This window comes from Aedes albopictus, chromosome 1 (assembly GCF_035046485.1).
Source record: "Aedes albopictus strain Foshan chromosome 1, AalbF5, whole genome shotgun sequence".
Classification (NCBI taxonomy): domain Eukaryota; kingdom Metazoa; phylum Arthropoda; class Insecta; order Diptera; family Culicidae; genus Aedes; species Aedes albopictus.
The window spans coordinates 251783586-251796118 of NC_085136.1; the positions used below are offsets into that span (position 1 = coordinate 251783586).

Sequence of the window (12533 nt, forward strand, 5' to 3'; positions counted from 1 at the left end):
GACACTTAGCCGTTTCGTTGTGGTGCGGTGGTGATTCGATTTAGAATCTTATTCTAAGTACCCCGTTACCAAGGCACTTAGGCAATTCTGTGTCAAGTGTCTCAGCCCGACCTTAGTGAGAAGGTGGACGAGCGTACAACGGCCTCTGGTTGAAGAACTTGTGCACGCAAAGGGCTTGTGGCGACCCAAGCCCCCGGTCAGTGATTCCGCGTTGTGTTACCGGACTTTTTCGCGCATTTCGGTGGCTGCTACGGCAGCGAAGAAAGCCCTTCGATTCCGTGCATAGTTCATGCTCGAACATTTTTTGGTCCTTCGAGCCGGATCGAAGGCCATACCGCGGTCGAAAAGTGTGTGAAAGTGCCGGTAAAAGACCAAATTACTGACCACGTTGGTCAATTGTGCGGTGCCATTGCACATTGGCACAAAACCGCCATCGCGCTTGGAGGCTGTACCAAGGCGGGTACACCTCAGGACAGTGAGTGGAACGAACGATTCGCGCGCGCGTGTGTCGCACGGTGATAGCTAATCAATTAGCCCGTGCAATTGAACTATAGTGCAAAAGCCCCGCCGCCGGTGGGTGAAATTGTGTGTCGGTGAAGAAACCTCTGCGCTTGGGAGAGTATCAAGGCGGATACTACTCTGTGCTGTGTGGAGAATATTTCGTGGCCATCTTGCGACTCGTGGTCATCCAGGAAGGTGATTGACCCCCACGATTGCCATCGTCATCGAAGCCATTTTCGACGCCACTGAAGTCACCCCGTTCCCCGCCGCTGCTGCACCATACTCTTCGCGGTTAGTGGTGGTTCATAAACTGCCACTGGGGTTGGAAGGACCATCGAAGCATCAAAACCCGGTGAGTTCTTTCCATTTTCTATGCATGTGGCTTGCAGTAGCATCTAAGAAATTAAAGTGAAAGATAATTCCAACCAATTTGAACTTTTCTTCATTTGGTTGATGAAAGTTGGGTGACTTTTCGCATTTTTTCAAGTCATTGTGGCAATTGGTGGGAGACGGTGCGCAACTCAAGTGGAATCCGTTCGCGCCCTTGATTGCGTTCCGCGTAGGATTGGGTTTGTTCGCGACGGGAAGGAGCATTCGTTCGATTAAACATCCCTTTCCCGTCGAAATTTTCGCCGCGAAGGCCAATACACCGTGACGGGAAGGATTTGATCGTTCGATTAGTGTATTTGCGCCTCGCCGGTTCGGTTTCGCGAAGAAACGAGTAGTTCGCGTCGGGAAGGAGATCCGTTTTCGATTTGCTACCGTTTCCGTACGTTTTTCGTTCGTGTGCTCGCCAGCAATGGCTCCGAAGGACGACAAAATCCTTACGGACAAATTGGTCCAGCGGCAGTCGTTAACCGCCATTCGAGACGCTGTTGAGAAGTTCGTCAGAGACTTCGAAGCAGTGCGGGACAGGTGTCAAGTGCAAGTGAGAATCGAAACCCTAGACCGAGTGAATGTTGCCTTTTCGGATGTGCAAGATACCATCGAGCGGCTGGATCCGGAGAATCTGGAGGCACATCTGACGGAAAGAGTGGATTTCGAGCATCGATATTGCGCAGCGAAGGGGTATTTGCTGTCTAAACGCCCCACCGATGCTGTCCCAGCACTGCTGAACTCGTCCTTCGTCGCACAACCAGCCCCCTTCCACCTCCGCTTACCGCAGATCGACCTGCCACGTTTCAATGGCGATTTTTCACGTTGGTTGTCGTTTCGGGACACATTCTCGTCCATGGTCCACTCCAATGCGGACATACCAACAGTCGCCAAACTGCAATATCTGTTGCAGTCACTCGAAGGGGAAGCGAAGAAACCCTTCGAATCCGTCGAAATCGAAGCCGACAATTACGCTTGCACTTGGGACGCTTTGCTCAAGAGATACGACAACCGTCGGTTTCTCAAGCGTCAACTGTTCCGGGCACTCTACGATTTGCCAACGGTGAAGCAGGAATCTGCCAAACGCCTCCACAGCCTGGTCGACGATTTCCAGCGCCATGTACGGGCCCTGGCCAAACTCAACGAACCCGTGGAGCATTGGGATACGCCGTTGGTGAATATTATGTCGTACAAGCTGGACCAATCCACTTTGCGAGCCTGGGAGGAGAAGACAAGTACGCAGGATGATGTCAAATACGACGAGCTGGTGGAGTTCCTCTACCAACGTGTGCGAGTGCTGAATTCCGTCGGCTACGAGCATCATCAGCAGCCGGCACCGCCGTCAAAGGTGGCCGGGACCACCCCGAAGTCCGCCAAAATCAAGTTCGCAGCCAGCGCCGCTGCATCCTCCAATACAACGCCAACATGTCCCCTGTCTTGCCCCGACAATCACGTTCTACGCAACTGTCCCATCTTCCTTGGGAAGGATGTACGCCTTCGCCGAGAGCTCGTAACGCAGAAGCGGTTGTGCTGGAATTGTTTGGGCAGCGGGCATCAATCAAAGAAGTGTTCGTCGAAGTTCACTTGTCGCACGTGTCGTGAGAAACATCACTCGTTACTGCACGATCCTGCTCTATCGAAGTCGCCGAGTTCCTCCGTGTCATCATCAACCTCTACTCAGCAACCGTCTCCATCCACAAGTGTGGAATCCCAGAGCTCCGCTCCTCCCCAAGTCAGCATGGCAGCCCAAACTGCATGCAACACGGTTTTGTTGGAAACGGTTGTCCTCAACGTGATCGATGACCACGGCAATGAGCACCAGGCGAGGGCCTTGTTGGACTCGGCCTCCATGTCCAACTTCATTTCGAAGCCATTAGCGAAGCTACTCTTCAACCCCCGGTCGAAGGTGGACATATCCATAGCAGGTATCGGTCTCTCCACGCAGAACGTGAAAAGTGCAATAACCGCCACAATCCAATCGAGAACACAGGAGTTTTCGACGAAGTTGGAGTTTCTCATTCTCAAGAATCCTTCGGCACAGCTGCCGACCATTCCGATCAACATTTCGTCGTGGAATATCCCGAAGGTTGCCCTAGCGGACCCCCAATTCCACGTCCCAGGAAGGATAGATCTTGTCATCGGAAGTGAAGCCTTCTGGGAGCTCCATAGTGGTCGGAAGATTCCGTTAGGAGACGGACTTCCATGGCTGACTGAAACGCCATTCGGATGGGCCGTCGCTGGGACCGCATCAAGCCAATACAACTGTATCCCTCGGATCTGTAACCTTTCTACGAAAGATGATCCCCTAGAAGCCACCCTCCAACGGTTCTGGGAAATCGAGGACATTTCCGACGGTCCTGCGCGGTCGGTGGAAGAGAACCGGTGTGAAGAGCACTACGCAGCAACTACGACTCGTGATCCATCAGGGAGGTATATCGTCAGTCTTCCTCGAACCGACAATCCAATGGTTGTCCTAGGAAGCTCCAAGGAAATCGCAGATCGCCGACTTCTGAGTGTCGAGCGGCGTCTCGAACGTGATCCTGCTACCAAGGACGCGTACCACCGCTTCATGGACGAATACCTCCAGCTTGGACACATGAAGAAGCTCGAAGAACCGGTAGATGATAGTCAACCCCATTGCTACATCCCACACCATGCCGTCTTCAAAGAGTCTAGCACAACAACGAAGGTCAGAGTCGTTTTTGACGCTTCGTGCAAGACGTCGTCCGGATATTCGCTGAACGACACGCTTTTGGTCGGCCCAGTTGTACAGGAAGACCTGTATTCAATTATTCTGCGTTTCCGCATTCGCCGCATTGCTCTCGTTGCCGACGTAGAGAAAATGTATCGGCAGATGCTACACTTCCCCGAGGATCGCAGATTTCTACGAATCCGTTTCCGTGAGAACCCCAGCGATCCAATATCCACCTACGAATTGCAGACAGTGACCTACGGTACTGCCTCTGCCCCGTATCTCGCCACGAGAACTCTGCAGCAGATAGCTCACGATAATGGACATCTGTATCCAGCTGCTGTAGACCCAGTGATTCACGACTGCTACGTCGATGACCTGCTGTCTGGAGCTGACGATGTGGAATCAGCCATTCAAGTGCGGGAACAAGTGACGTCTATGCTCAACACTGCTGGCTTCCCAATCAAGAAGTGGGCATCGAACGTTCCGGAAGTTCTCGCCGGTGTTCCAACGGAAGACCTGGCCCTACAACCACTGCACGATCTCCAGGACGAGCAGGCCGTTTCCACTCTGGGTCTTGTGTGGGAACCGAGAACCGACACATTACGGTTCAAGGTCCAACTGCCACCACCGGCTGCGGTACTGACAAAGCGGAAAGTGATGTCATACATCGCCCAAATCTTCGACCCACTCGGTCTCGTGGGTCCTACCATCGTAGTTGCGAAACTCTTCATGCAGCGTTTGTGGGCGCTGAAACACAACGGAGAAACTTGCGAATGGGATTCACCGCTTCCGATCAAGCTTCAACAGGAATGGAAAGAATTCCACTCCACGCTACACATGCTAGGCGAGGTTCGAGTTCCACGATTCGCATCTCTTTCGAATGTCATCAACCTCCAGCTCCATTTCTTCTCTGACGCCTCCAAGGGAGCGTATGGCTCCTGCTGCTACGTACGAGCTGAAACAAGAGATGGTGTGTCAGTGCAGCTGCTAACTGCGAAGTCAAAGGTAGCTCCACTATCTAGCCGTCATTCCATCGCCCGGCTAGAACTATGTGCAGCGCGACTGTCGACGCAGCTGTTCCAGAAAGTGTTGGCCGCCCTGAAGATACCAGCTCCAGCTTACTTCTGGACGGACTCCACTACGGTTCTCCACTGGCTACGGTCACCACCTAGCCGTTGGAAGGCATTCGTAGCCAATCGAGTGTCACAAATCCAGCAAGCAGTCGCCGTGAGTCGCTGGAAACATGTTCCTGGCATCGACAACCCAGCAGACGATGTCTCACGGGGATTGAATCCAATCGACATTCTACAGTGCAAACGTTGGTGGAACGGTCCTGACTGGTTGACACTCTCTCCGGCGAACTGGCCGAATCTCCTTCCGGCCGATGAAGACACCGAAGCTTCCACCGAAGAAATGCGGAAGGTTCCGGTAGTTTCGATGGGCGTCGTACAAAGCGGTTTCCACGACGAGCTGTTCGCCCGTTTCTCCAGCTTCTCTAAGCTTCGTCGTGTCACTGCGTTCTGCTTGCGATATCGTCGATCTTTGCAAGAACGCGCCACGTTACGCCGCACCGATCCGGACAAGTTCAATCAGCTCACCCTCAACGATGGGACAATCGCTCCACTTACCTCCGAAGAACTACAAACCGCGGAGGTGCACCTCTGTCGTCTCGCACAACGTCAGTCGTTCGCTGAAGAACTTTCGGATCTGGCCAGCGGGGAAAGAGTCACCAAATCGTCAGCGTTGAAATGGCTGAAACCGTTCGTCGATCAGAACGGCCTTATTCGTGTCGGTGGCCGGCTGCGCAACGCCGCCCTCTCCGACTTCGTGAAGCACCCCATCGTGCTTTCTGCCAAACATCCGCTGTCGACTCTGCTGGCTAGTTTCTTTCACTTAAAGCTACTGCACGCAGGCCCTCAACTCCTGCTAGCCACGCTGCGCCAGAAGTATTGGATTCTCGGCGGCAGAAACTTAACAAAATCCGTCTTTCACCATTGCCACACTTGCTTTCGTAGCAAGCCCACACTAGTCCAGCAGAGCACAGCGGATCTACCGGCATCCCGAGTCTCACCAACTCGACCCTTCTCCGTCTGCGGCGTCGACTATTGTGGACCGTTCTTCATCAAGCCAACCGTCCGCAATCGTGCACCAACGAAAGCCTACGTAGCGGTCTTCGTCTGTTTTGCGACAAGGGCCGTACACATCGAGCTTGTGAGCGACCTTACCACGGCTGCCTTTCTGGCAGCGCTTCGTCGAGTCGTCGCCCGCAGAGGAAGAATCGCCGAGCTGCACTCGGACAATGCGACTACGTTCAAAGGTGCGTCTCACGCACTCAACCGCATCTACCAGATGCTGAAGGTGGACAATGCCGACCGAGACAGGATCTTCAACTGGTGCTCCGAGAATGAGATTCGGTGGAAATTCATCCCGCCGAGAGCGCCACACTTCGGAGGCCTGTGGGAGGCCGCCGTCAAGTCAGCGAAGAAGCACCTGCTCAAGATTGTCGGCAACAGCAGCATCGCCTACGAGCCGATGGTAACTCTCTTGGCCCAGGTCGAGATGTGTCTGAACTCCCGTCCGCTGACGCCGATGCCGAGTGAGCCGTCGGATCTAGAGGTCCTAACACCTGGACACTTTCTCGTCGGGTCTAACCTGCAAGCGGTACCCGAAGTTGACCTACGTGAAATTCCCGACAACCGTCTGGAATCGTACGAGCTTGTCCAGAAGCATCTGCAGAACATCTGGGCTCGCTGGTACCCGGAATATCTTCAGCAGCTGCAGTCCCGAGCTACCAAGGGCTGCAATCCTCCGGTCGCCGTTGAGGTCGACCGCATCGTCATCATCAAGGAGGACAACGTCCCTCCTGCCAGCTGGCCGCTGGGAAGAATAATCAAGCTTCATCCGGGCAAGGATGGTGTCGTCCGAGTAGTGACACTGCGGACTGCACCGGGAAAGGACATCGTTCGAGCGGTAGCGAAGATTGCCCTACTGCCGTCACCGGATCCAAGTCTTTAAACAATTCCAGGTAGAGCAACCCGCAAGGGAGAACTTGCTCGAAGCGCACCTGCGCTTAGCACAGGTAATTACGGTTCCAATAACCCTAAGCTGAGTTGTTCGATCTACCTGGTCTTTCTTTTTTGTTCCCGGTCTGTTCGAGGATCTACGACGGAGCGATCACCGGCACCAGTTCCGATGTCCAGTCCAGCCCACAACAACCAACCAAACTGAATTCGTCCAACGTGAATTTTTGGAACACCTCCATGTTCCAAGGTGGCCGGAATGTTGGAGCCGGACCCATCCAATTCTGAATTAGTTTAATTTGAATTTGAATCTAACTGTTATACGAATCTAGAACCCTATTAACTCGATAACATCTCTGAGAGCACAGATGAGATGAGCGCGCTTGCGCACGCTAGCCAATGTCCAACATCGGTGGACCGTCGTGTAGGTAGGAGAAATTTGCATTATTGTATATATTGTATATAGCCAAACATCAGTACCAAATAGAAATCCAAACGAAACGTACACGCGGTCGTCTTTTGTGTTGTCGTTTCATCCATATCACGGCCAAAGAGCCCATTTGTTCAAGTCCCCCGTTACCAAGGGACTTTGTCGTTTTCGCTGTTGCGATAGTGTTATAGTGCGGTTCGACTATTTTCTAAGTTGTCGGTTACCACGACACTTAGCCGTTTCGTTGTGGTGCGGTGGTGATTCGATTTAGAATCTTATTCTAAGTACCCCGTTACCAAGGCACTTAGGCAATTCTGTGTCAAGTGTCTCAGCCCGACCTTAGTGAGAAGGTGGACGAGCGTACAACGGCCTCTGGTTGAAGAACTTGTGCACGCAAAGGGCTTGTGGCGACCCAAGCCCCCGGTCAGTGATTCCGCGTTGTGTTACCGGACTTTTTCGCGCATTTCGGTGGCTGCTACGGCAGCGAAGAAAGCCCTTCGATTCCGTGCATAGTTCATGCTCGAACACGAAGTTTCCTAAATTTCCAATACAATTGCAGATGAAATCCCAAATAAATTTATCAATGCAAGTAGCATTGAAATTGCCGAAGATAATCCGAAATCATCTGCTGTGGGAATTCCTTACACATTTACTGAAGAAATTGTCTAAAGAATTATCATTAAAATTATAGAAGCGATTTATAAAAGAATTTATAAAAAAAGTAGAATGACTTGCCGAAGACATCTCCAAAAAAATATGAGGAAGTTCCCGAATGAATTACCAAAGGCTTCAATCAAATAATTCCCAAAGGAATTGCCTGAAGAGTAATTGGAGAATTTTAAAAAGCTAATATTAATAAAATTGCTGAAATTAACAAAACAATGCTTGAAACACTACTAAAAATTGGCAAAGGAACTCCCGAGAAAACATTTCGAATGAAATGAAAAAGTCAAATAATCTCCTAACGGAATTGAGTTTTTTAGGGGTATCCAGATTATTTCATAATCAGATTCTCCAAAAATTAGTCGAAATCCAAAATTTCATAATTTTTAGAGTCCTGAAACTATTTTTAAAATGCATTTAAATTTTGTACGGGGAAAATTTTTTGTTCGGGTCGGACTGTCATATTATCGATTGAACTGTCGTTCTATCTACGAAAATTAAAACTGTTTTGTTAATTTAACCATCAAAACAATCAAAAGGTATTGTAACCCAATAAAATCACGTTATACTTAGAAAAATGAGCTCTTTCGATTAGGCTATAGAAAATAGCAATATTTTGTTCACTAAACAACCCAATTGCCAAATAAATTTCCAAAATAATTGCCAATGAAATTTTCAAAGGAGGCGTGAAAGGTGCTTAGTACCAAATTCCAAACATATTACCAAATAAATTCTTAAATAAATTGCCGAAGAGGATCCGGAGATATAAGTGAAGAAATTTACGAAACCCAAAGAAATTACTGAGAGATTACCAAAAGAAGTCTCAATTGAAATAAATTGCTAAACAATTTCCAAATAAATTGACGGAAATATTTCCTGAGGAATTACCAAAAAAATGTTCTGCCGAGAACACAAGCTTCTTATATTATACGTATAAACTAGAAACGATTATCCGAAATGTACGGAGCTGAAATTTTGACTCAATTGGTTTTACTACAATGTTGGTTTACGTAAGTCAAAATTTCAGCTTCATACACCATTCCTTTTACCAGATATAATATCACTCCAGTCGAAATTGGAATTTGGTGCGAGCATCAGAATCCCGAAGAGAAAAATCGAAGTTCGCTCGCACCAAATTCCAGGTTTCAACTGGATTGATAATATGTTCGTTAAGCTTCAGAACGGAACTATAACACAAGTTACACGCAAATTTGTGGATATTTTATAATAGTTTCCGAGATTTACACTTCTAATAACCCAGCTAACACAAAGTCTTATATGATGTTGAATAGGATGCTAAAGTGGAGGCCATATGCGTACATGTTTCCATTTAACCGCGTGTAAAGTGTGCGTATATCGCCTCCACTTTTGCATCCTATGCAACATCATATGCGATCTTGTGTAGACTGGGAATTGCTCTGAAAATATATTTTTACGTACCTGATTGTTTTCTATCCTCAAAACAAAGAGGTTGTCGTGATAATTGTTAAGTTCAAACTGAAAATGCAAATTCCATGTAGTATATGCAAAAAAGTTTTCAAACCTCACATGGCGAAAAAAGTGTTAAATCAGTACAACGGTTTGGATTTTCCAAAAAAAAGTTCTTTATAATACAGCGCGTTTAAATTTACGAGCTAATTTTTCCCGCGACGCAGTATATCGTTATACAAAACAACCTGAAAGCCACTGAAACTGGCACCCCCTAGGCACCCCCTAAGAAAAAATCCTAGATACGCCAATGAAGAACGGCCAGGTATCCATACAAGGCGAACAGCATTTGCTGAATTCAGCTTCTCGATTTGAGTTCGACAAGCGATAACTATCTTCGACCTGGAGTTGGCCGAAGCAAGTGCTTTAATAGCAGCCTGACTATCTGAACAGAAGTATATTATTTTGCCCATTACGTGCTGCTGAAGTGCTGATTGCACTCCGCACATAAGAGCAAAGATTTCGGCCTGAAAAACGGTGCAATGTCTACCAAGTGAGTAAGACAGATACAGCCTTAGCTCACGAGAATAAACACCAGCACCTGCTCGACCTTCGAGAAGGGAGCCATCAGTGTAACAAACGATGCCGTCTGAAATAGGGTAACGGTTGAATTTTGGACCCCCAGAGGACATTAGTTTGAATTTAAGTCAAAATCAAACAGATTCAGAGGGTATTTACACAATATGATGATGTCAGTATGATCGTATATGCCTCCACTGTCCGTTATATAGGTATAGCGTGGTAAACTTTTAATAATTACTCAATGAAAATGAATTCTTACGCAAAAATGATGTATGAACGAAATGTTCAGAACACCTTGGCGCAATTGATAATGAATTTAGTCACAAAAGTCAGGAAGAACTTTTGCCAAACTAATGAGCATGAATGCAAAATTGTTCAATTTTTAAGTGTTTTTTCAACCAAATATGTTTAATAACAATAAAATAAGCAGTTTCAACACCCTAGTTTCTTTGGCAAAGTTGTAGATAATAGTTTCAACTATAAGCTAACGATATTGTTGATTCATGTTCGGAATAAGATTTAACGTATGGAAGGATTTTTCTGTAAATATGACCAAAAAACATAAAATCAATTTGATACACCTCTAAATCTTTATCAAAATTGCTCATTTTTGTACCAAAGACTTGTTTTGGTATTTAGATTCAGAATTTGATGTGACACGGGGAATCTGGAAACAAAACTAAAAAAGTGAACAGGTCTAATGCACATAATTGGAGCGTGGGATATCACAAAAGTTTACATGACATATCATGTAAAAGTCATGAAATATCATGTAAACTTCCATTATATGTCATGTAATTCAGCATGGCTCTGAGTATTTACATGATATATAACACAAATTTACATGATATATCATGTAAACCATCATAACACTAAGTTTACATGACTGAAATGAAGTTTACATGACGTGTAAATCTCATTATTTTTATCTGTGTGCGTTTCCGTGTCAATATTTACGATATTTCGCATGCGCTCAGGATTTAGGATTCTACAACTTCTCTGTATCCTTCTAACCCAACTTTTTAAACTCTTACTCCCAAGCTTTCTCCCTAAGCACACAGAAATCGAAAAATGTAGGAAAATCGAATTAATTAAAATTGTATAATTATCATTAGGAGGAGTGCCATAATCATTTGTGCTATGATATATCAAAAGTATTGAATGATCTCGTTTTTAAAGTTTGCATCATCTGATCATTGAGCAATGATTACTTCTATGATTATCGTTCAGTGAATTCAAAGCTTACAATATGCACGATACCACGAATTGTAAAAATCTATTCGGGTACCTACACAGTTCGAAAAAATCTTGTACAATTACATCATATATCATGCACATAATTGGAGCGTGGAAAATGATGCATTGTTACGCGTGCTTTTATATTTACATCGATAGTAATCATCGTCGTGTAAACTTCTGATCGTGTAATGTAAATGTACGATGCCGTCCTGCCTGCAAACCTAGGTGAATTAAATGATTCCTCATCTTTTTCTTGGGATTAATTGGACGCTTCTAAGTAGGTTTCATATCTATTTATTTGGTATCACTTCTTTTCATTTACAAATCACAATAATATTATCACAAAACGAGCTTGGCAAACAGCAACAATAAGGTACACAGCAAAAAAATACACAGATCGAAAAAAGAGTGTAAAATTCTGTGACATCTGATGCACATAATTGGAGCGTGGGATATCACAGAAGTTTACATGATATATCATGTAAAGTTCGTGAAATATCATGTAAACTTCCATTATATGTCATGTAATTCAGCATGACTCTGAGAGTTTACATGACATATAACACAAATTTACATGATATATCATGTAAACCATCATAACATTAAGTTTACATGACTATAATAAAGTTTACATGACCTGTAAACCTCATTATTTTTATCTGTGTATGAACATTACAAGAAATGTAATCAATTGTTTAATGTAAATAATGTTCATTAAAAAGAAATCGTAATGTAACATTCTATCAAATTTGATGCACATAAATATCTGAGTTGTCGGTTCTGTATTTTATATTGCATTTCTATCAAAATTGTCATGCTCCACTAGCATCACATTAGTTCTTTCAAAGAATTATGGCACAAACCGACATTTCCATGAATAAACATTGAACATTACATGATCGCAATGTAGATGCCAGTCGAGCTGATCCAAACCAAAACAAAGATGGCCTCCATTCGCGCGCAGCGGTAAACCGCTAGTGAAGATTGTTTTCGTGGATTAAACCAATAAACCACTCGTCGAGCATTCAAAAACCAGGTAAATCTTGAAAAGCAAGTGTTATTTGTGCCTTTAGTGATATAGTTTTTGTCAACAGATTATCGACAGCGAGTAATTGGAGGTTAATCATTCAGCTGACGCCGGGGATGCTGCTGCGGCTGCTGCTGCATCTGCTGCTGTTGCGGTAGAATCGAGGCGCGGAGCTACACAGTTCGAAAAAATCTTGTACAATTACATCATATATCATGCACATAAAATGATGCGTTGTTACGCGTGCTTTTATATTTACATCGATAGTAATCATCGTCGTGTAAACTTCTGATCGTGTAATGTAAATGTACGATGCCGTCCTGCCTGCAAACCTAGGTGAATTAAATGATTCCTCATCTTTTTCTTGGGATTAATTGGACGCTACTAAGTAGGTTTCATATCTATTTATTTGGTATCACTTCTTTTCATTTACAAATCACAATAATATTATCACAAAACGAGCTTGGCAAACAGCAACAATAAGGTAGCTCCGCGCCTCGATTCTACCGCAACAGCAGCAGATGCAGCAGCAGCCGCAGCAGCATCCCCGGCGTCAGCTGAATGATTAACCTC

The 12533-nt window shown here is 45.8% G+C and overlaps 1 protein-coding gene across 1 annotated transcript; it reads left to right on the forward strand.

Annotated features, from left to right (window-relative positions):
• Positions 1 to 200: 200 nt before the first annotated feature.
• Positions 201 to 7090, forward strand: LOC134285566 (uncharacterized). Its single transcript, XM_062846604.1, has one exon. It carries the CDS (start codon positions 1301 to 1303, stop codon positions 6584 to 6586), a length of 5286 nt encoding a protein of 1761 aa, XP_062702588.1. The 5' UTR covers positions 201 to 1300; the 3' UTR covers positions 6587 to 7090.
• Positions 7091 to 12533: the final 5443 nt, after the last annotated feature.